The sequence below is a fragment of the Notamacropus eugenii genome, chromosome 3 (assembly GCF_028372415.1).
Source record: "Notamacropus eugenii isolate mMacEug1 chromosome 3, mMacEug1.pri_v2, whole genome shotgun sequence".
In the NCBI taxonomy this organism is placed as follows: Eukaryota; Metazoa; Chordata; class Mammalia; order Diprotodontia; family Macropodidae; genus Notamacropus; species Notamacropus eugenii.
The window spans coordinates 348,393,320-348,416,469 of record NC_092874.1 but is presented as its reverse complement, the minus strand read 5'-3'; the positions used below and the strand labels follow the sequence as shown (position 1 = coordinate 348,416,469).

Genomic DNA, 23,150 nt, shown 5'->3' with positions numbered 1-23,150 from the left:
GTTTGTATATGTGTGTGTGTGTGTGTGTGTGTGTGTGTGTATTGTGTTTTGATTTGTTATATGATTTCTTTCATTTATTTTAGTTCGTCTATACAGCATGACTATAGTGAAAACGTATTCAATAGGAAAGTATATGTAGATCCTATATAGAATTGTATAGAGTCTTGGGGAGGGAGGAGGGTAGGTGTGTGTGTGCGGGGAAATCTAAGGTTTTTGGTAGTGATTGTAGAACATTAAAAAAATAAATTCAAAAAAGCAGGAAAAAAAAGAAAATTTGGGGTGGATTCTCTATATTTGTGCATCCTGCATTTCCTTTGAGTTGTTCCTATTCTGCTTTGCTCATAGAGCAAAGCACCTTCTCTGATGTGAGCATCTGTTATGATTATTATTAAAATGGAAGTTCATATGTGAAATATGGCTTCACCTTAATATATAGAGATGATTCCCAGATCTATATATCCAGGTTCTTTCCTTTCTCCTGGGCTAATTCCACAATTACAACTACCTACTGATCATTTCAAACTGGATACTCCATAGGCATCTCAAACTCAAGATATTCCAAAATAGAGGTTATCTTTTCAGTGAAAGTTTCCTTCTTCTTTCAAACTTCTGTATCTCTGTTGAGGGCACCACCATCCTCCCAGTCATCCAGGCTCACAACCTCACTTAGTCTCTTGTTCTCACTCTCATTCATTCCATATATCCAATTAGTTACTAAATTTTATCTTTTTTATAAGGGTTATAAATCCTTAATTGTAACATGTTAGTCTTTAATATTCTGGTTGTATAAATTTTGACAAAAACAAAAACAAAGCCAGCTTCCCTTAAGCCTACTATTATACTCTCAGACTATTATCTTCTAGCTTCTACACTATGGAAAGAATATGATCTATGATCCTATATTTTCTACTTTTAATTCCTCATTACCTATCTTTTTTATAATAATATTTTCCCCAATTACAGGCAAAAACAATTTTTAACATTCTTTTTTTTTTAAAGTTTTGAGTACCAAATTCTGTTCCTGAGATGCTAAGCAATCTGGTATAGATTATACCATGGCATATATCATGGCAATCATGTAAAATATTTCCATATTAGTCATTTTGAGAAAGAAAAAAAGGAAGAAAGGAAAGGAGGAAGGAAACAAGAAAGGATGTTTCAATCAATATTCAGACAATATCAGTTCTTTTTCTGGAGATGGATAGCATTGTTCATCATGAGTCCTTTGGAATTATCATGAATTATTGTATTGCTGAGAACAGCTAAGTCATTCACAGTTTTTCATTATACAATATTGCTGTTACTGTATACAGTGTTCTGATTCTGCTTACTTTACTTTGTATCAGTTCACATAAGTCTTTCTAATGTTCACTGAAATCATCCTGTTTGTCATTTTTTATAGCACAATAATCTTTCTTTACAATCATGTACCACAACTTGCTCAGCCCTTCCACAATTGATGGGCACCCCCTCAATTTCCAATTCTTAGCTACCTCAAAAAGAGCCTCTCTAAGTATTTTTATACAAATAGATTCTATATCTAACATCATTAGAACTGTTCTCTCCAAGCTTACTATCTCTTTATTGCTAAATTCAGTTGGATCTTTTCTGTTCTTATTCTCCTAAATCTTTATGTCTAATATTAATCTTTCTTCTAACTTTCTATGTTTTCAGCTACCTACTGAGTATCTCCTTATGAATGCTTCTCAGTCTTCAATGTATTTCCAATTGAACTCATGATAGGATTTTCCCCCAATATACTTTTATTTATTTTGTTAAATATTTCTCAATTATATGTATAAAAATTAACATTTGTTTTTCAAAATTTTAAGTTCTATATTTTTTCCCTCCTGCCCATCTTTCCTCCCTCCTTGAGAAGGCAAGCAATTTGATATAGCTTATACATGTGAAATTATGTACAACATATTTCCATATTAGTCATGTTAAACACAAACCAAAAATAAAGTGAAAAAGTATGTTTCAATCTTCATTCAGATTCCATCCGTTCTTTCTTTGGACATGGATAGCATTTTCATCAAAAGTCCTTTCGAATTGTCTTGGATCATTGTGTTGGTGAGAACAGCTAAGTCATTCCCAATTGATCCTCCCTACAATATGGCTGTTATTGTGTATAATGTTCTGTTAGCTCTGCTTACTTGCCTTTATATCAGTTCACATAAGTCTTCCTGATGGGGTGCTTGGGTGCACATGCTTGGACCCCAATTCTAAAATCACATTTCTCTTAAAAATCACATTTCTCTCTAACCTCAAAACACTATCTCAGGCAGTCTCCCTCCAGCTCAAGGACAGCCTGCCCCAACAGGAACCGTTATCTCCCTTCCTGCCACAGTAGCCATCTGCACCTATAGAATTTATCACTTCGAGCCAGCTGCATACTGACTAAACTAGCTGTGCACTGGGTCATAGGCCATTTACTACTCACTGACCAATCATCTTCTACTTAAATGTATGTGTACTCCCTTACAATGTCTAACAAGACATTGATGAGAGAAGTCTGATTTTTTCTGGTCAAGCCTAAAACTAACACCTCCTTGTAGCCCTCACCTTGGGCTATTTTCCAATGAATTTTGGGTAAAATACCTGTGCAGTAGATACCAAAAGTGTACATTCCTTTAAGAACTGACCACTCCTTGACCACTCCCTAATCACACCCCAAAGCACCTAGTTAGCATATTTGGCACACATCTTACTATAGAATAATCTATATAAACTTTGTAACTATTTTAAATGGCAGGTTCCCTAAGAACTCTTGCCCCCTGAAAGACGTAATAATAATAAACTTTTTTGCCTCCTTGACTTAAGATTGCTTGAGTCCAGTGAATTCTTTCCAGACAAGGTTGACAGGGATCTCTAGCGATTCCTGCACCTTTCTTGACTCTCATCATTCCCAAGTGTAAGACAGGTGGAGACACCAGCACAGGTTCACTCTTGATCCAGGCAGACAGGAAGGCAGAAACAGAGTCGTAATAAGGGGATAAATAAAATAGCTTCCTTTATTCTAGTTTCTTCATCTCACAAGGGGTTGGTGATAGTGGGATTATCAACTCCTATAGCATTCCCTAATTACCCTTCTCGCAGGAGTCAGTGAGAAGGTCGGGTAAGGCTAGGGAAAGACGAGCTGCCCTGGAGTTGGGGTGATGTAGGACAGAGACAAGAGCTGGGGGCAGGGATCCCTGGAAGGTACTGTTCTTGGACTGAGGCAGAAGCAGGGAGGGTCCTGGTAGGAGAAGCCCTGCAAGGTGAGGCCCCTGAGTGTGCTGGAGGGGTGGGAGCCCTAGAAATGGGTGGGAGCATTTCCCCCCTCCCCACCCTCACCCCCCCAGGAAGTGAGACATGCAATAGGAACAGAGAGCAGCCAGCATCCAGACCCTAGCAGAAGCAGAAGCAGTCAGCCCCTGGAGCTGCAGGAGGAGGAGGAGCCACTGTGCTCAGGACCCAGCCTCAGGTCAAGATGAAAATTTTGCTGCAAGGCAGGAGCACTGAGCATGCTTTTTTGCCATGTCCCTGGGGACAGTTTGGGACCCAAGGGTGAAGTTGTCTATGGTGGGATGGGGGAAGTGCCATGATCCCCAGGGACCCGCCCTGTTGGCTTTGTTACCCAGCTGCCCCCCAAACCTTGTGGTGAGGGCTGGAGCATTATTGGGACTTGGATTTTTTTGGCTCACTGGAGTGTGGGTGTAGCTGAGAGTGCCAGGTGGGAGCCTGCCACAGCAGCATGGGAGCCTGAGAGGAAAGACAGACACACCCCCTTTTTAGGACTTGAACCCTCTGCTTTCATTGAGGGCATTGTAACCTATTGTGACCCAGGGATGGAGTATATTGTGTTCTCTGCTACCCCTGGAGATGTGATGTGTTAAGGGAAGCCCCTGTCTTGTGATGCAGGTGGGTGTGGTTTCAGTAACCCCGGTCATCACAGTCTGAGCATGAGGGTAACCAAGATGTTGGCCTAGAACCCTCTGATGTGTAAGCAGTACTATGGACAGTACCTGAAGTAAGGAAAAGCTGTCTACTCACTGTCCAAAGATTTTGACCTCCAAAGAATGTAGAAGTGGGGGGTATGCTATATCATATACCGTGCTGTGTTAATATACTGTGTAATTTGTCATATACTGAATGCTGTGTTACATGTTGAATGCAGGGTTATATACTGTGTGCCATGCATTATGTACTGAATGCTACGTTTTGTTTGAAGCCTTGTGGCTATACTTGCTGGGAGAAAAGGGCAAGTGATTTTTGTGTTTGTCTGAGGCCATGTAGCCACTCTGGTAATATGCTATGTTTGTATACCTGATGCCCAGCACAAGGTGTATGCTATACTGTTGTTATATAAGTGATGCCCAACACAGTACCTGTGTGGCTGTAGTCTATATTGTTATTGTAGCATGAATATTGTTATAGTTATAATGCCATTGTTATGAATTATAATGTTATGCTTTAGTTTCTTGTCTCGAGAACTCTGAAAGTGTCACCTGTTTAGATTATAAAGGCCAGGATCCTAGAGGGGCAGAATGTATGTAAGATGAATTTTAGTGTAAGGAAAGTGGATTTTAGTGTGTGGAAAGTGAGTTTTTGTTAGTATTTCTCAGAGATCAGTTTCCCAGGATCCATAGCCATAACAATCTCCAGTTCCCAGGTACTAAATATGTGTTCTCACAGTTATGGTTCAAAATATCTCTACCACACTTGTACACACTTACCATTATACAATGGTAAACAATATAAGCATCCACTGTGGCCATGCAGTGAGATACAGGGATGGGGTAAGACAGACTTGTGAGGCTATCCTGGCAATATGCCTTCTTTGTCTGTTAACTTATAAAACAGGTGGTCACTAGATAGTGAATGGAGAACCCTTAGGGTTGAATGCACAAATGCTGTGTGTGCATCTGTTGAGGATTGGGAATCATATGAGGTTGGGGGTGCTCAGGACCCCAAAATACCGACACGCCAGGTCCTGCCAAATGAATTCAACTCAAGAGACTTCTTCCAGCCAAAGTAAAAAAAGTTTATTAAAGGTTCACCATATTGGGTTGACTATTAAGGAGCCTAACCATTTGTGATGCTTGTATCGACAAGCAGGCCAGATGGAGTCTCAGCTGGACAGAGTCTGAACCCCATCTCCTCAACTGGCCCCCAGTGAGGCTTAAGGAGATTTAGGGGATGCACAAGTCGTGCCAGTCTTGATTGAGCCCATCAAAATGTAGGGGTAGTTGCCCGCCTTTTACACCAGCACCTGGAGCTGCAGGAGAAAGGTAATTAGATAGTGCTGTAGAAGTTTGTGCTCCCGTTATCAGCAATTCTCTGCTGAGAAAACTAGACTAGAATAAAGTAAAATTATTAACCCCTTCTTAGTGTCTTTCCTGTCTGACCAAATCAAGAGTGAACCTGTGCTAGCAGCCCTCAAGTGTGCTGTGTTTATCTGTCTTACAGATTGCACTGTCATATTCCCCACCTGCTTTATAGGGCAACAGACAAAGAAGGCATATTGCCAGCAAAAGCCTCACAAGTTTATATGATCTCACCATATCTCACTGCATAGTCACAGTGGAGATTTACAATTTTAAGCACAAATGTTTATATTATGTATCATTATATAACACTGCACAAGCATGGTGGAGATGTTTACAAGTCATAAACCTAGGAAATATTGTCTAACATCTGTGAACTAGAGATTGTTATGACCATGGGTCCTGGGAACTAAACTGAAAGAAAGAATAACAAAAATCCACCTTACACACACTAAAATTCACCTTATATATACCAGGTTTTTCTGAATCCATCCTGCTGGCCATTTCTTATTCCACAATAATATTCCATCACAATAATAAACCACAACTTGTTCAACCATTCTCCAGTTGATGGGCATCCCCTAAATTTCCAATTCTTTGCTACAACAAAAAGAGCTGCTATAAATATTTTTGTGCATAGAAGTCCCTTTCCCTTTTTAAAAAAATCCCTGGGATACAGTCATCATAGGATTTTGGAGGTGGAAGGCATCTTAGAGATTGTATACTCCAATTCCTTCATTTTACAGAAGAGAAAACCAAGACGCAGAATTTTCTCCCAAAAGGAGCCTAAACATTTATGGTTACTCTTAACTTACCTATTTCTGTTGAAGGTGACACTGCTATTCCAGTTGTCTTGGTTGGGAATTTTAGAATCACCTTTGACTATTACCTTCCCTTTTGTCCCATATGCAGCCAGTGGTCAATTGCTGTTGGTTCAAAACTTGCTTTATCTCTACCATCTCTTTCCCCCCATTTCCACAGCTACCAAACTAGTTTAAGTTTTTATTGTCTCTTACCTGAACTATTTACTATTTAATTGCCCTTTTTGCCTCTAACTCTCTCTTCTCCAATCCCCTGCTACCAGAGAAATCTTCTTAAAGCATAAAACTTTCAGTGACCTTCCATCCCCATTGTCTATAAGATAAAATTCAAACTCTCTCCTGGCATTTAAGGCTATTTGGTTCCAAGCAGCATTTTCGGTTTTATTTCACTCTATAAAGAGTAAATTAGAGTGTGCAGCAGAGTTAGGAAGAATTGAGTTTGAATCCAGTCTTGGACATTTACTAGCTGTGTGGTCTTGGGCAAGTCACCTAACCTTTTCCTCAACTGTAAAATGGGGATAATAATAGCACCTACTTCCCGTGGTTGCTGTGAGGATCAAATGAGATAATTTTTATAAGTGCCTGGCCAATAGTAGTAGCAATTCCTTCCTCGAATCAAGTTGAACTTGTAATTCTCTAATGTAGCGTTCTCATATCTCAATGTGTTGAAATCTTCTACAAAGTTATTCCTTGATTTCCCCAGTTAGAAGTTGTAGGTTCCTTTTTCATATCTTTTCATAACCCACTTGGGTCACTATGCACTTATATTTGAATTTTATTAGAATAATTCATGCAAATGTCTTATTTCTTTCATCCTAAACTATAAAATCTCATCCCATCCTTGCTCTAGGGAAGATGTCTTAGAACTTGAAACTCTACAATTCTGTTGCTGTTTATAAGGATTGCTTTGGAAACTGAAATCCATTATTGCATCAGAAGTTCCAGTTTTTTCACAGGAAGAATTTATCTGTGAGCAAAGATCTTTTTAATCAGTCCGTGTTGGAGCTCTGCTCTGGAGGACATCTAGTGATGGCCACAGCTACAGATGGAGAAGCAAAAGAAGTTCTGCCACCTTGCACACCCGATGCTAAAAAGGAAGAACTTGGGGAGAAATGGTGAGAAAACAAGGGAACTGTTAGAATTAGGTTGTTCCTGGACAGGAGAGAAAGAAGATTTAAGTCTGAAATTAGGGAACAATTTGCTTGGTCTCCCTGGGTATCTTATACAGAAGGCACTTGTTCTAACTTCTGAAACAGTATCAGAAAATATTCAAAGAATACCAAGAACTGATTATCCCAAGCTTTATAGATTATACAGAAAATGGGCTAAGACATTTTTGGTAATGAGTTATTGCTTCCTTTGGAAAAGGGGAGGAATTACCTTTAGGTAATTAAATTAAAGTTCTTTAAACTATCTTTAGGGAATAAAGTGTGTGGAGTGAAATCTGGGATCCAGGGAGAATTGCAAAATTCATTTTCTTCTTTCACTGCTCCTCCCCCATGATTTTGTCCCAAGTAACCATGGTTTAAAGTTTAAACAACACATCAAAGGCAACCTTGGAGGGGGAAAGATAATATTCAGCTGGAGCAGCTGAGCCTCTTCTACTTGTGATGGAATGGGGCAGGTAACTGTTTTATTGCATCTATTTATAGTACAAGAGATCTAGAAGAGGCTCCTCATTTTCTTTTATCTGTCTTTTCCCCACTCCCCACCCCCACCTGAGTTGCAGCACCAGGCTTGACAAAGTTCAGGAGTTGCCACCAGTTTCACTAGGTTTTAGTGTATTCAATTCTCTTGATGTCCTTTTTTCTCAATCTCTTTTCCAGGCCCAACCAGATACACTTGCCAAGGTTTTCTTTTAAACAAGGGCTAATTCCCAGGCATTATGTGATGAGCTGGAAACAAGACATGAAATTCAGGAAAGTGCATCTGAAGGTATCAGGGCTGGAAATTTTATCCACAAATTTTATTTACACACACACACACACACACACACACACATATGTATGTATAAGTTGTAAATACAATAAGACAACTGACAAAGTGTCAGTTGAAATTACAATCCCAGGATATCTGTGTTTCCCCTGTATAGCATATGTCCTCAGGATACCAAGATAAGAAAAGTCCCAGTATTCAAAACAGTGTCTGGTCCTAGGCATTCTGTCCTCTAAAGGACTACTACTACTGATAAAAACCTGCAAGAATGCTCCTGGTCAGCCTCCTCTGGTCCTATAGTTGCTGACACAGGAAAGGGCATTTTTAAAGCAAAGCAAAGCATGTCTGGTTGATTAGTTCAAGCTTTGACCTTTTTGGGGGTTTAAATGATTTTAAATGATTTTCACTAGAAACCTTTGATATATAAAGCAAGTGGTCATTTATATAATATAGAAACCTGTTGTTTCTTTCCTCAGCATGCACAGCTGAGTGGGATTCACCCTGGTCCTTTAGAAGAAACCCTGTTCCTGGATCGCGCAGAAAGACTTTGCCATGGGGAAGAGCGAGATGCTGTTTTAAAGAAATATCCCCCCCACGTAAAAATAACTGATATGCCTTTATATTCTCCTCTTTCCAAATACCAAAGTACTATTATTTCTCATGGATACAGGCGGCAACTGATGTAAAAAATAAAATAAAAAAATAAAGTGTTCAAATCAGTCTGCTTTTTCTGTCATATTTTAAATTTTATTGATATTTTATAGTATTTGTCTTCATAATTAGTTATTGTATTAATTTATGTATTATGCTTGAGGTGGGAGGAAGCTAAAGTTCTTTTTTTGGTGACTTTCTCCCTCTTTTAAAAAGGTGTATAAATCTTCATAAAGCCTATGAGCCTAAAGCAGAGATGAGGAACATGCTGCCTTGAGGCCACATGTCACCTTCTAGGCCCTTGGACTGAGTTCAAGTTTTACAGAACAAATCTTTTTATTAAGGGGATTTGTTTTGTGAAATTTGGATTCAGTCAAAGGACCACACTTAAGGACCTAGAGGGTCACATGTGACCTTGAAGCAGCAGTTTCCTCCCCTCTAACCTAAAGCCTTCACATTGTCCTCTCTACTTCCTAAAATTTTACTCCCAGTCCCCACTCTTACAAAGGGTCACCTGGGTCAAGGTGAATAGACAGTAGCAGTTAATCTCCTTCCTTCTGCTTTTATCCTGACTCCCCTGTCCCTAGACTTCAAGCTATGAATGCTTGTTGGACTATAAACAACTCCGTAATGCAGTCTACTAGAACATAAGAAAGGCATTTTCTGGTGTACATTGAGCTATATCCAATCAAACTTGTTTGTTTTTGTAATCATAGGGAAATCTAACTTCCTAAAGAAAGGAAGATTTTTATCTTCAAACCTAAAATGATAAGACCTATCAGACTGGATCATGTCAATTTTATATAATAGAAATGTAACCCAAAATGTTGGTTTCCCTTATAGCTTATTCTGAATGTCTTCCTTGAATTTATCTAAGCCTTTTCTCTGGTTTATATTTTCAGTTTATGCTCCCTCTTGGGGTAGTAAGTTTGTCTGCTATCTGTGGGAAGTATACTGCTATAACTATAAAACAATGAGACTTAATTCCATAGGCATATTAGAAAAAAAAATCATCTCGATGATTTTAGCTATACCTTGTATTTTTTGAATTTATTCTGAGAATGGGGAAGATAGGAGGGTGACACAGCCAAGGGGGATGGGAGGATGGAGAGGAATGTACCTAGTGTTAGACATGGTTTTAAAGTAGGGAAGCCAAGAATAGGGAAATGAATGAAGACCCTTCCATAATGCCAATATTCATAAAATGAAGCCTCCAGGAGGAAACAGTTCATACAAAGAGACACTCTACGTTGAAAAGATGTCAGGAGTGGTTGGATGTTTCAGAACAAGGAGGCCTCAGGAACTGAGAGAAGTTTACAGGATGAGTCAGTATGGTTTAGAAGTTTGGTAGCCAGGAACAGGGTCATGAGGGTTGTACACACACATATATAAATATATATATGTAGATGTCCACTTCTATTAATCTATTGCTCAAAAGCCTTCAGTGCCTTCCTAGTTCTTACTGAATAAAATCCAAATCCCTTACACTAATACTCCCTCCTGACTTCTACCCCATAACTCACCCCTAACTTGCATCAAAGCTTAGATTGGGTATTGCCTCCCACAAGCAAGCTCTCCTAAATCATCATCCTCCATTCTTTTCAAATAGTTGTTACTGGAGCAGTAGACAAAATGCTGGGCCTGGAATCAGGAAGACCTCAGTTCAAATCCAGCCTCAGACACCTACTAGGTAGATAACCCTGGGCAAGTCATTTCTGTTTACTTCAGTTTTGTTTTGTTTTTTTACAAAACAATTAAAATTTAATCCTTAGAAATTATACTGACCAACCTGGTCCCAAATAAGTGGTATAAGAAGTCACCTTCCCAGCCATGTTTTTTTCTTTTTTTCCCCCAAATTTATTAATTTATTTGTTTTCAGTTTTCAACAATCACTTCCATAAGTTCCAGATTTTCTCCCCTCCCTGCCCCCTCCCTTCCCATGCAATCTTATATGGGTTCTACACATTCCTATTAAACACATTTTCACATTAATTATGTAGCGTAGAAGAATTAAATTGAATGGGAGAAACCATGAGAAAAAAACAAAATAAAGCAAAACATGACAAAAGGGAAAAAGTTTGCTCCATTCTGTGTTCCAGTTCTTTCTCTGGATGTGGATGGCATTTTGCCTCGAGTCCTTTGGGGATGTTTTAGGTTCCTGCATTGCTGTGAATGGCTTAGTCTATCAGACACAGTCCTTGTACACTGTGACTCTTACTGTGTATAATATTCTCCTGGTTCTGCTCATTTCACTCAGCATCAGTTCATATATGTCTTTCCAGGCCTCTCTGAAGTCCTCCAGTTCATCATTTCTTATAGCACAACAGTATTCCATTACATTCATATACCACAACCTGTTCAGTCATTCCCTAATTGATGGGCATTCCCTCGATTTCTTGTCCACCACAAAAAGAGATGCTATAAATATTTTTGTACATATGAGACCTTTCCCCATTTTTATGATTTCTTTGAGATACAGCCCTAGAAGCAATATTGCTGGGTCAAAGGGTGTGTATATTCTTGTAGCCCTTTGGGTATGGTTCCAAATTGCTCACAGCTCCACCAACAATGAATTAGTGTTCCAACTCTCTTACATCTTCTTTAACATTTGTCATTTTCCTGCTTTGTCATGTTTGCCAATCTGATAGGTGTGAGGTGGTATCTCAGAGTTGTTTTGATTTGCATCTCTCTAATCAATGCTGATTTAGAGCATTTTTTTATATGACTATAGACATCTTTAATTTCATCCTCTGAAAACTGCCTGTTTATATTCTTTGACCATTTATCAACTGAGGAATGACTTGTATTCTTGTACATTTGCCTCAGTTCTCTATATATTTTAGAAATGAGACCTCTATCACAGGCACTAGTTGAAAAAAATTCTTTCCCACTTTTCTGCTTCCCTCCTAATCTAGGTTGCATTTACTTCAGTTTCTTCAACTTTAAAATGGAGATTAATAGCAGCTACTGCACAGGGTTGTTGTAGGAACCAAATAAGCAAATGAGATAATATTTACAAAGTCATTTAACATAGTGTCTGACTCATAACAGATTCTACATAAAAGTTTATTCCCTTTTCTTACTCCCCACCTCCAAATTATCTTGCATTTATTTAGGAGTATTGTGTTCCAACAAAATGTATTTTCCTTGAAGGTAGGGATGGTTTTGTTTTTGTTTTCTTTGCCTGTTGTCTAACACAGAGTTGGTTGGTTGGTTGTCCTTTGTTGTCAAAGAGGACCAAAATGACATCACCCTGATAAAGTCAAGTTTCAGTGGGTCTGACTATGGCTGATCAGACCAATATGAGCTCAGAATGCTCTACCACAGAGTGGGCACAGATAGTCCGTGTGAACATTTGGGGTGGTTACTCCAAATTTGTGCATCTTACATTTACTTTGTGCTGTCTCAATTCTGCTTTGCTCATAGAGCACAGCACTTTTTCTTATGTGGGCACGCCACACTGTGTGATCCTGTGCAAGTATCTCCCATGTCACACAATCAAATCCAAAGTTCTTGAGAGAGACCTTGAGAGTGTCCTTGTATTGCTTCTTCCGCCCACCATGTGATCACCAGCGCCATGGGAGTTCATCATAAAATAGTCTTTTTGGCAAGTATACATTTTGCATTTGAACAATGTGGCCAGGCCATCAGAATTGTGCTCTCTGAAGCAGAGTTTGAATGCTTGGCAGTTTAGCTTGAGCAAGGACTTCAGTGTCTGGTACCTTATCCTGCCAGGTGATCCTCAGAATCTTCCTAAGACAGTTCAGATTTAAGCGATTCAGTTTCCTGGCATGGTGCTGGTAGACTGTCCATGTTTCACAGGCATACAACAATGAAATCAACACGATGGCTCTGTAGACCTTCATTTTGGTAGTCAGTCTAATGCCTCTTCTCTCTCAAACTTTTCTTCCGAGTCGCCCAAACACTGAGCTAGCTCTGGCAATGCATGTATCAACCTCATTGTCAATGTGTACATCCCTGGAAAGTACACTACCAATGTAAATGAACTTATCCACAGTATTCAAAACTTCTTCATTTTGTTCCATGTATGAATAGTGTGCTGGTGATTGATGGAGCACTTGTGTTTCCTTGGTGTTAATTATTAGGCCAAAATTAGCACAAGCAGAAGAGAATTGATATATACTTTGTTGCATCTCAGCTTCAGAGGCTACACTGAGTGCACAATCATCTGTAAACAGAAAATTATGCACCAACACTCCCTCCACTTTGGTCTTGGCATGTAGTCTTTTCAAATTGAAGAACTTACCATCAGTATGGTAGTTGACCTTGACACTCTGTTCATCCCCATTAAAAGCATTTGACATCATGGCTGAAAATATCATATTAAAAAGCATGGGAGCAAGCATTCAGCCCTGTTTCACTCCATTAGTGACTGGGAAGGCATGAGAGCTTTGTCCACTATCCAGAACCTAGGTAAACATGCCATCATGAAATTGATATACAGTGCTGATGAACTTCTCTGGGCAACCAAATTTTGACATAATTTTCCATAAGCCCTCACAACTAACAGTGTCAAAGGCCTTGGTCAGATTTACAAATGTTGGGTACAGACCTCTGTTCTGCTCCAGGCATTTCTCCTGGAGTTGTGGGCAGCAAACACCAAATCAACTGTTCCTTGGCCCTTTCTGAAGCCATACTGGCTCTCAGGTAGATGATCATCTTCCAGGTGAAGGATCAGCCTATTAAGGAGGACTCTAGCAAGAATCTTGCCAGCAATGACTAAGAGAGGGATCCTGCTGCGATTGTCACAGGACAATCTATTACCTTTACCTTTATAGAGATGGACAATGGAGGCATCCTTGAACTCCTGGGGGATAACCTCCTCTTGCCATATAACCTGGAAAATTTCCATCAGTATGAGCAATGATCCCCCTGCCTTGTAAATCTCAGCTGGAAGAAAATCAGCACCAGGTGCTTTGTTACATGAAAGGAGCCTAATGGCCCTCAAAACCTCTTCTTCAGTTGAAAGTTCAGTTAAGGAGGGATTTACTTCAACCTGAGGTAAATGGTCAATGACCTCAGCATTAATTGATGATGGTCTGTTGAGAATACTAGGGAAGTGTTCAGCTTATCTCTCTAGGATCATGTCTTTATTACTGTGTGGGATGGTGAGACCCCTACTCAAATTGACTGCTCAGAGGCATCTCAAAGTATAAACAGAAAGTCCTATATTCGGTTCTTGCAAGAACCAGACTTCACCCCCCTCAAAGCAGATTGGAGGAGAGGAAGCATTTTACAGAAGCAGATGCAAGGTTATACAGCAGAAAACCACAAAACACCCCCTTACCCTTTTGGTCAAGAGCCTGAGGGAGTACTCTTTATTTTCAGAAGTAAGGAAATGGAACTCAGCAGCCTGAGCTAGCAGTCTCTATTTCAGAAATAGGGAAATGGGAGTTGATAATGTTTAATATAAAATTTTGGAATAATCTCTTTGTTCTCTCTGAAGTAAACTCAGAGAGTGCCTCTTCCTATGTCAGCAAAAGCCAGCCAAGGCCGACTCTATACTCCTTAAGGAGACCTTTAACCTAAGACACTATATCTTGAATAATAAGACTTTCCTTTGATGAATAATGAGACTTTCCTTTGATGAATCTTATTATCTATAGACACATACTATGTTATGAATAATGGGACTTTCCTTTGATCTATAGACATATACTATGTTATGGTGTATTAATGATAAAGAAAATATAGACATCTTAGATCATAATTTCTATTGAACATTGTTTACCCTTTCCTATGTCAATTATCTGTTTAAGGGAGGAAGCCTGCCACTTACTAGTGGTGGGGTTTCTTTCCTTATCACTGAGACATATGCTTACCCAGCTTGGAATCTCAAGGCCTGACTAACATTGCTTTGTTAATTGTCCTGTCTTACTGAATTTATGATTTGCTTAATTAGGAGAGTTTCTTTCTCATGGCAAAATGTACTTAAGACAGATGATTTCTGTACTAGATAGTCAGAGTCACCTCTGACTCCATAGCGCTATGTAACTGTTTTCTTTATAGGGAATTGATCAATTAATTAAATCATAAAATGTATGCATTTAGCCATGTTGCCTTTTCTCTAACCAAGTTTTCAGGTCAACAGAGTCAATGAAACTGGGGAGAGGGGTGACACACGGTTTCACAACTTCAAGTTTCCCCATATCGTATCATTTTGATAAATTGAAACTCCTGAGAAGTCTTCACTGACTTATCACATTCTTCACTAATCAATGTAGCTCCATTAGCACTGAGTAGTTGTGATGCATTAAATTAGAGCTCTCCTCTGACAGTGAACAGTTTGTTGCTAACTTGTAGGGAAAGTTGAGCCAACACACAGGTGGCAACAGTGGAGCAGAAAAGGAGTGGGCAGCTTTCAAAGATTTGGTGTACAGCACTGCATTTGCTCATCTGGGTCAGAACACTTGCAAACACCAACACTGGTTTGATGGAAATGATGGGGAAATTCAGAAGCTGATAAATGAAAAATGAGAACTCCACAGGATTTACCAGCAGGATAGTTCATCCGTCTCTAAGAAGGTGGCATTTAATTCCATCAAAAGCAAAGTACTGTTGACCTGAAAACTTAAAAAGAAAGGCAACAGGCTGAATGCATACATTTTATGATTTAATTAATTAATTGATCAATTCCCTATTAAAGACAACGGTAACATAATGCATTATGGAGCCAGAAATGTTCTGGCTACCCAGTGCAGAAATCTTCTGGCTTATATACATTTTGCTGTGAGAAAGGAACTCTCCTAGTTGAACAAATCATAAATTCAGTAAGACAGGACAATTAACAAAGCAATGTCAGTCAGGCCTTGGGATTTCAGGCTGGGTAAGCACATGTCTCAGTGATAAGGAAAGAAATCCCACCACTAGTAAGTGGGAGGCTTCCTGCCCTAAACAGATAACTCACATAGGAAAGGGTAAACAATGTTCAATAGAAATTACGACCTAAGATGTCTATTTTTCTTTACCATTAATATGCCATAACATAGTATATGTCTATAAATAATAAGATACAAAGGAAAGTCCCATTATTCATAACATAGTATGTGTCTATAGATAATAAGATACAAAGGAAAGTCTCATTATTCAAGATATAGTGTCTTAGGTTAAAGGTCTCCTTAAGGAGTGTAGAGTTGGTCTTGGCTGGCTTTTGCTGACATAGGAAGAGGCACCCTCTGAGTTTGCTTCAGAGAGAACAAAGAGATTATTCCAAAATTTTATAGTAAACATTATCAGTACAAACAAAGCTTAGAGGGATGCAGGATTCTTGGCTCAGTAAGAAGAAATAATAGGCACATAATGTTTATGAAATTCAAGACTTTCCACAATCTACCTTTCCAACCTATATTGGGTACTACATTGTCTAAACAAACTTGTGAGAAATAATTGCCTTACCAAAAAGCTCCAAATAGACTCAGTGAATTAAGGAAAGATTTTTATTTTATTCCTGATAACACCTGCTCGTGGTAACCTAACAGGTGCAGACATATTTCAAGACAATTACAAATTGTAATTACAATTATTATTTCTATCCTGATTTGCATTTTCTCCCTTCCCCCCACCCATTGGTCAGGCATTTCAGGGTTCATGGTCTATCACAAAACACCTAAACCCTACCCCCATATGGGTCTACACCCCTGCCAGCATCTCTCTTTTCCACATTTAACTCCCTTCCCCTTTTAACCCTTATTCTCTTTATACTTTATTTAGTAAAGAAAATAACAAGCCATAAATATTTTTAATCTTATCCCCAGATGTCCACATCACTCAGAGTTTATGATCTCCATAGCATGAGAAAGGAATTTTTTCAATTGCTAAGAGAGTTGACAAAAGTGTGAATTAAAGATTCAACTCGGAATATCCATAAGAAGAGCCCTATTATCTAAGACAGCATCTGAGTTAATGGGCACCCACCCACCCACCCACTCACCCAGTGAGCTACACCTGGTCTGACAATTTCTTTGATAAACTGGGGAAAAGGTCTTCTCAGAACAAAAGAGAGTGTCTGTTCTCAACTTCTGGGCTTCATCCCTCAATGTGTTGTACTACAATCAGTTTATCTCTTACATTAGTCATAGGTATAGTATGACTCCTTAAATTTTGCAAATTATGTTCATTATGATTTCTGTGGTAACAAAATTCAATCATCCCTTACAAACTGGATAATTCACTTTCTCTCCTTCCTTCACTCCCAGCTTTCACAATTTAAGTCACAGTCATTCTTCAAAATCTTTCAATTCAACTTGAATTCCATTTCTTCCATGAAACCTTTCCTGATTCTCTTACTCCAAAGTGATACCTTTAAACTCCATAGTACTCTTTGGGGTACCTCTCAGATATACTTTCACATGATATTTCAAGTGTATGTGTGTATGTAATGTGAGAGACAGAGACAGAGAATGTTATATATCTAACAACAAAGAACCAGTTCTTGACCCAAGGAGTGTGAGGCATTCACCTTTTCTTTCCAAAGGGTCCCCAACTCTGGATGCATGGTCATGGACTGGATTCAGTACTGAGAGAGCCTGACCTCTTGTGGTAGGAGGAATATCTACCAGAGTGACTACGGTAGTGTTTTTTCCTTCAAAGATATTGAAAGCATACTTAAGACTTAAGTGATTCATAAAACTCAAGCCCTTGACAATTCTTCCTGATTTTCTGGGTATAAAAATCCTTCAGGAACTCCTGATACTCTCTCTGATGTTTGAACAGAATCACCTTGGGCAGCACAGAAGTAGGGGTGACATGCTGAATTGAATCTACAAGGTGTCTATGCTACCCCTAAGAAAACTAAAGGGAGAAAGGGAGAGCGAGGTAGATTTACCATTGTTCCAGAATGAAGCCAGAATTCAGCCACTCTCTTCTGCATTCTTTTAATAAACTGAGCTGCAAGCCCTGGAAAGGAAAAGGTTAAAGAGGTTTCCAAGTTTCCAAAAGAGAGTTTTCCATGTGCCACTGACACTAGCATCCCTACTGAATTCTTTGAGTCTCTTCCTGTCTCTCTTTCTAGAGAGATTTTTTCAAATATTACTGTACCAAAAACTCTCCTGTCCATTACTCATCTTCTCGAGCTTAGAAGAAATAAAGCCCTAGGGTTTGGTGGTTTTTGTTTTTGTTATTTTAGCAGCATAGGCTTCCATAGAGAGAGTCAGCACAGGCTCACTAGAAGGGCAGTTACATTTGATTTCTTCTTTGCTATTTACATTTCTGTCATGTCTTAATTAAATGCCTTTGCTATTAGATTTAAGTGTCTCTTGTATGATCTAGTATTTGTGCTGACTGGAGGATTGGTTAAGTAAGTAATTAAGTAACTTAACTAATTGCCCCAAACACTAGACCTAGGGTTAATGAAGGATTCTAGAATCAATTAGTATGTCCTATATTTACTTATCAAGTCAGCAATCATTTATAAAGCATTTACTATGTCCCAAAAACTATGTACTATGTCATAGTGATACAAAAAAAGGCAAGAAGCTTACATTCTAAGGGGGGAGACAACATGTTAATCACTATATGCAAATAAGGTATACATAGGACAAGCTGGAAGTAATCTTAGAGGAAAAGCACTACCATTTAGGAGGACTGGGAAAGGCTTCTTAAAGAAGGTGAAACTTTAGCTGAGACTTGCAGGAAGCCAGAGAAACCATGAGGTAGAGAGGTAGAGGGAGAGCATCCCAGCCATAGAGAACACTTGGGGAGGATGCACAGAGTTGGAGTGTCTCATGTAAGGAACAGCAAGGAGACCAGTGTCATGGGATTAAAAAGTCTGTGAAGGATAAGAAAGTATAAAAAGAACGGAAATGTAGGAAGTGGGTGTATTATGTGGGGCTTTAAAAGTCAAACAGGATTTTCATTTGATCCTGAAAGTAGCAGGAATCTATTGAAACTTATTGTGAAGTGATATGGTGAGATTTATACTTTGGGAAAATCATTTTGGCAGCTGAGTGGAAGATGGACAGAGTAGGGAGACAGGGAGATCAATCAGAAAGTATGAGATAATGATGGCCTGCATCCTCATTGGATGGATGGATAGATGGATGGATGGATGGATGGATGGATGGATGGATGGATGGATGGATGCATTGTCAGAGCAAAAGGGAAAGCACATACAAAACACAGAATCTGGATAATCAACAGACTAAATGTGGGGGGTAAAAGTGAATAGTGGAAGATGATGCCTAGGTTACAAGCCTGAGTGACTTAGAGGATGGTAATAGAGAGGTTAGGAAGAAGGGAGAGTTTTGGGAGAAAAGATGATGAATTCAGTTTTGGACATGTTGAGTTTAAGACATCTATGGGACATCTAGTTTAGATATTAAAGAAACAGTTTGTGATGTGAGATTACAGATTAGGAGAAAGATTAGAGCTGGATAAATAGATCTGAAAATCGTTTGCATAGAGATCATCATTGAACTCATGGAAGCTGACAAGATATCACCAAGCAAGAATGTATAGAGGGAAGGGAGCCCAGGACAGAGCCTTAGAGATACCAGTGATTAGTGAATATGACATGAACAAGTACCTTTAAAGAAAGCTGAGAAGGAGCAGTCAGACAGGTATTAAGAAAACCAAGAAAAAGCAATGTCACCAAAAAGCAGAGAGGAGAAAATATTTAGGAGTTTGACTGACAAGGGTGGAGAGATCAAGAATGATGAGGATTGAGAAAAGGAGATGAAATTAAGAGAACTGGGAGCCAAGATGGCAGATTAGAGACAGCTTAGCTGAATTCTCTCAACTCCCCCTTAAAATAATGCCACAAATCAAATTTTAGAGTGGCAGAGCCAACATAAGGTAAGGGTGAGAAATTTTTCTTTCCTAAGAAAACTTAAGAGGTCAGAAGGAGAAGTTAGTAACATCAGGGTAGAAACCTGTTTATAACTCACACACAGTGGCAATAACAGTGACCACAGCAGTGATAACAGCTTCAGGAGATAGTAGGGGTTCAGATGACTGAGCAAAAAGAGATTACAGGGGAGCTATTGCTGGCACTAGGTACAACTGACACTGATTGGCAGTTCTATTGTATATACACAGTTCTGAGTCACAGCTCCAGGGCAGAGAGAAACACTGAGGGTTGATCACAAAGGAGTAGGGGCCCTGGTTGTAATTCCAAGGCAAAGAGAATACTAGGGCTTGTGACAACAGGGGACCATGGGTACTTCCTGGGTAAAGATCAGAGTATAGACCAGGGGAGCAGCAACCATACCTCTTCCAGGATCACACCACCTTGGAAGCACCCAAAACTTACAGACCCTCAGAAATAGCTCTGAAAATAGCAGCATGAAAAAGCCCAAAGGTTGGGAGAGTGCCTTTCCACCCCAAGGTGAGCACAGCTCAACTTTAATGTAAAGTTCAAAGTCAAAAAATAGGCTGAAAAAATGAGCAAACAACAGCAACAAAAAGAACTTGACCAAAAAACCTACTATGGTGGTGAGGAAGACCAAGACATAAACTCAGAAAAAGACAAGAATGTAAAAACAGCTCCAAACCAAACCTCAAAGAAAAATGCTAATTGGAGCCAAGCCCAACAAAAATTTCTGCAAGCATTAAAGAAAGAGACAAGAGTGGTAGAGGAAAAAAATTGGGGGAAAAATGAGTGATGCAAGAAAATTAAGAAAAGAGAATTAATAACTTGCTAAAAGAGACACAAAAAATACTGAAGAAAATAACACCTTAAAAAACAGAATTGGCCTAATGGTAAAAAAAAAAAAAAAAGGGCAGAAAAATTCACTGAGGAAAAGAACACCTTAAAAAGTAGGATAGATCAAATGGAAAAGGAGGTACAACAATTCACTGAAAGAGGTACAAAAGTTCACTAAAGAAAATAGTTCCTTAAAAATTATAATTAAGCAAGAGAAAGCTATTGACTCCATGAGATATCAAGAAATAATAGTACAAAATCAAAAAAATGAAAAAGTAGAAGAAAATGTGAAATATCTCATTGGAAAACCACTGACCTAGAAAGAGGATCCAAGAGAGATCATTTAAGAATAACAGAAATACTTGAAAACTATGATCAAATAAAGAGCCTAGGTATCATATTTCAAGAACTTATAAAGGAAAACTTTCCAAATATCTTAGATCCAGAGGATAAAGTAGAAATTAAAAGCATCCAATGATTACTTCCTAAAAGAGATCCTAAAATCAAAACTCTCAGGAACATTATAGCCAAATTCCATATCTCCCAGGTCAAAGAGAAAATGCTTCAAGAAGCCAGAAAGAAACAAGTCAAATATCATGGAGCCACAGTCAAGATCACACAAGATTTAGTGGCTTCGACATTAAAGAAGTTGAGGGCTTGGAATATGACATTCTGAAAAGGAAAAGGAGCTAGGACTAAAATTAAGAACAGCCAACCCAGCAAAACTAAGCTAAATCATTCAGGGGGAAAATTGGATATTTGATGAAATAGAGGACTTTCAAATATCCCTGAGGAAAAGAACAGAGTTGAATAGAAAATTTGCCATTTATACACAAAACTCAAGGGAAGCATAAATAGGTGTGATGTATGAAAAGTCTGAGAGACATAATTTCTGGGTAATTAACAATCATTTTGTTAATTATGACTAGTAAACAATTAATAAAAGGATGGTCATTTGGCTTTCTCTCATTAACCAGAGGAATCGTGGAGGCTGATCAATGCTTCTATGTCCTTGGAAGAGTGGGTGTTTCCACTAGGTAGAAAACAATTCTGATTGGTTAATAATTAATGGGAGAATGAATATTATAATGAGAAGTGAGCTTCTAATGAGGTGCTGGTGACAGGCCTTTGATTATTTCACTCATGGACAAAGAGAGACACATCTCAAGCCATACCACTCCTACTTTGGGTAATCTACACAAAGAATCTATCCTCCACCTAGTTGATGAACATAATGGGGTAAGAATTCTACCTAAATAAGACTGTCTCAGTGCAGTAAATTTTTGGGCAAGGTCAGAAACATCCTTAAGAGACTAGACTTTGAATGAGGAAATAGAAAGGAAAAACCTAATCCTAATGTAATAATTAGTTATTAATATAAGAGAGAAACAATAATTTCACTCAAAGAAAGAAATAATGAAAGAATAATTAAAAGTGTTTCAATAAAGTTAAACTCTTTACATTCTTATGTGGAAAGATGATACATGTAACTCTCAAGAACTTTATTATTGTTAGGGCAGTTAAAAGGAGTTTACATAGACAGAGGGAATGGGTTTGCATCAATTTTGTTGGAATGATCTCCAAAAAAAAAAAAAAATGAAAGGGTGAGAAAGAGGAGTGGAAGAGGGAAGGAAGAAGTAGAATGGAGAAAATTTTCTCATATAAATGAAGCACATAAAGAAGAGCTTTTACAGTGAAAGAGAAAATGCGGGACAATACTTGAACCTCACTCTCTCTTCAGAATTGGTTCAAAGAGGGAAGAATAAGTAAACAAACAAACGAATGAATGAATGAATGAATATGTGTGTATACACATACACACATGCATATATGCATGTATACACACACTCAGTTATGTATAGAAATGTAATTTACCAAGTAGGAAAATAGGAGAAGAAAGACATAAAAGAAGGGGAAGGAGGGGACTCCTAGAAGGGAGAGCAAAAGGAGGAGGCAATGTTGGCTTTCAGAACTTTCATCTCATAGACAGCGGTGGAGGGCATGGTGTCGAACAGCTGAGCAGGGAACAGATGTCCAAGCAAGCCAGACCCAATTGTGCTGATCAGATGTGATCCTAGGCTGTAGCTGTGGGTGAGGAAACAAACATTTGTCCAGAGAGTATGGTAACAGAGGGGTAGGGACACTGCTGGCTCTGGGCATTTGCAGGAGAGAGGAATCCCTGGTTCCCATTCCAGGGCAGAGGACAGAATTGAAGTTTGCAGCCATTGGAGGGACCACAGGGAGCAAGAGCATTTGTAGTTCAGTGTGGCTGGGGACCTTATCTGTGACTTTTAGGTAGAGAAGAGTGCCCAAGGTTAGGCCCTCTGAACAGAGCTCAGAAAATAACAATAAGAAAGACCTGAGGCTTAGGGCACCATTCCCCACAACTCAGGACTAGAACCTGATTATAATAATAAGTGGTTAAAAATAAATAAACAAAATAAAAATGATTAAGCAAATGAGAAAGACCACAGACAGCTGCTATAGGGATAGAGAAGATCTAAGTTCATATTCAGAGGAAGATAGTAAATCTAAAAAGCCATTCCTTTTTCAATAAGAAACAACAATTGGTCACAAGCCCAAAAAGAGTTCTTAGAAGAACTCAAAAAGGATTTCAAAAATCAGAGAGATTGAGGAAAGATTTAGGGGAAAAAATGAGAGCAATCCAAGAAGATTATGAGAAGAAACTCAACTAATTGGAAAAAGAGATCCAAAAACTTGAGGAAGAAAATAATTCTTTGAAAATTCAAATTGGGCAAAGAAAAGCTAATG

At 38.7% G+C, this 23,150-nt stretch overlaps 1 protein-coding gene across 4 annotated transcripts; it reads left to right on the top strand.

Moving 5' to 3' along the window:
* The first annotated feature begins 3,464 nt into the window (after positions 1-3,464).
* On the top strand, positions 3,465-8,784 carry SPMIP10 (sperm microtubule inner protein 10). Of its 4 annotated transcripts, none has more exons than XM_072650458.1 (4): positions 3,465-3,903; positions 6,981-7,245; positions 7,957-8,065; positions 8,542-8,784. In XM_072650458.1, the coding sequence occupies exons 2-4, from the start codon at positions 7,160-7,162 to the stop codon at positions 8,749-8,751; spliced, it is 405 nt and encodes a 134-aa protein (XP_072506559.1). In that variant the 5' UTR covers positions 3,465-3,903; positions 6,981-7,159; the 3' UTR covers positions 8,752-8,784. The 4 variants fall into 4 exon arrangements, with proteins under 4 accessions (XP_072506559.1, XP_072506558.1, XP_072506557.1 ...); XM_072650457.1 differs by lacking the exon at positions 3,465-3,903 and adding an exon at positions 3,904-4,012; XM_072650456.1 differs by lacking the exon at positions 3,465-3,903 and adding an exon at positions 3,927-4,076.
* The last annotated feature ends 14,366 nt before the right edge of the window (positions 8,785-23,150 follow it).

Bases quoted from the DNA above. Each gene is read 5' to 3' on its own strand.
- SPMIP10 (XM_072650458.1), top strand. From the start codon at position 7,160: ATGGCCACAGCTACAGATGGAGAAGCAAAAGAAGTTCTGCCACCTTGC. The intron at 7,246-7,956 runs GTGAGAAAACAA...TCTCTTTTCCAG, and splicing joins GAAGAACTTGGGGAGAAATG to GCCCAACCAGATACACTTGC. The intron at 8,066-8,541 runs GTATCAGGGCTG...TTCTTTCCTCAG, and splicing joins TCAGGAAAGTGCATCTGAAG to CATGCACAGCTGAGTGGGAT.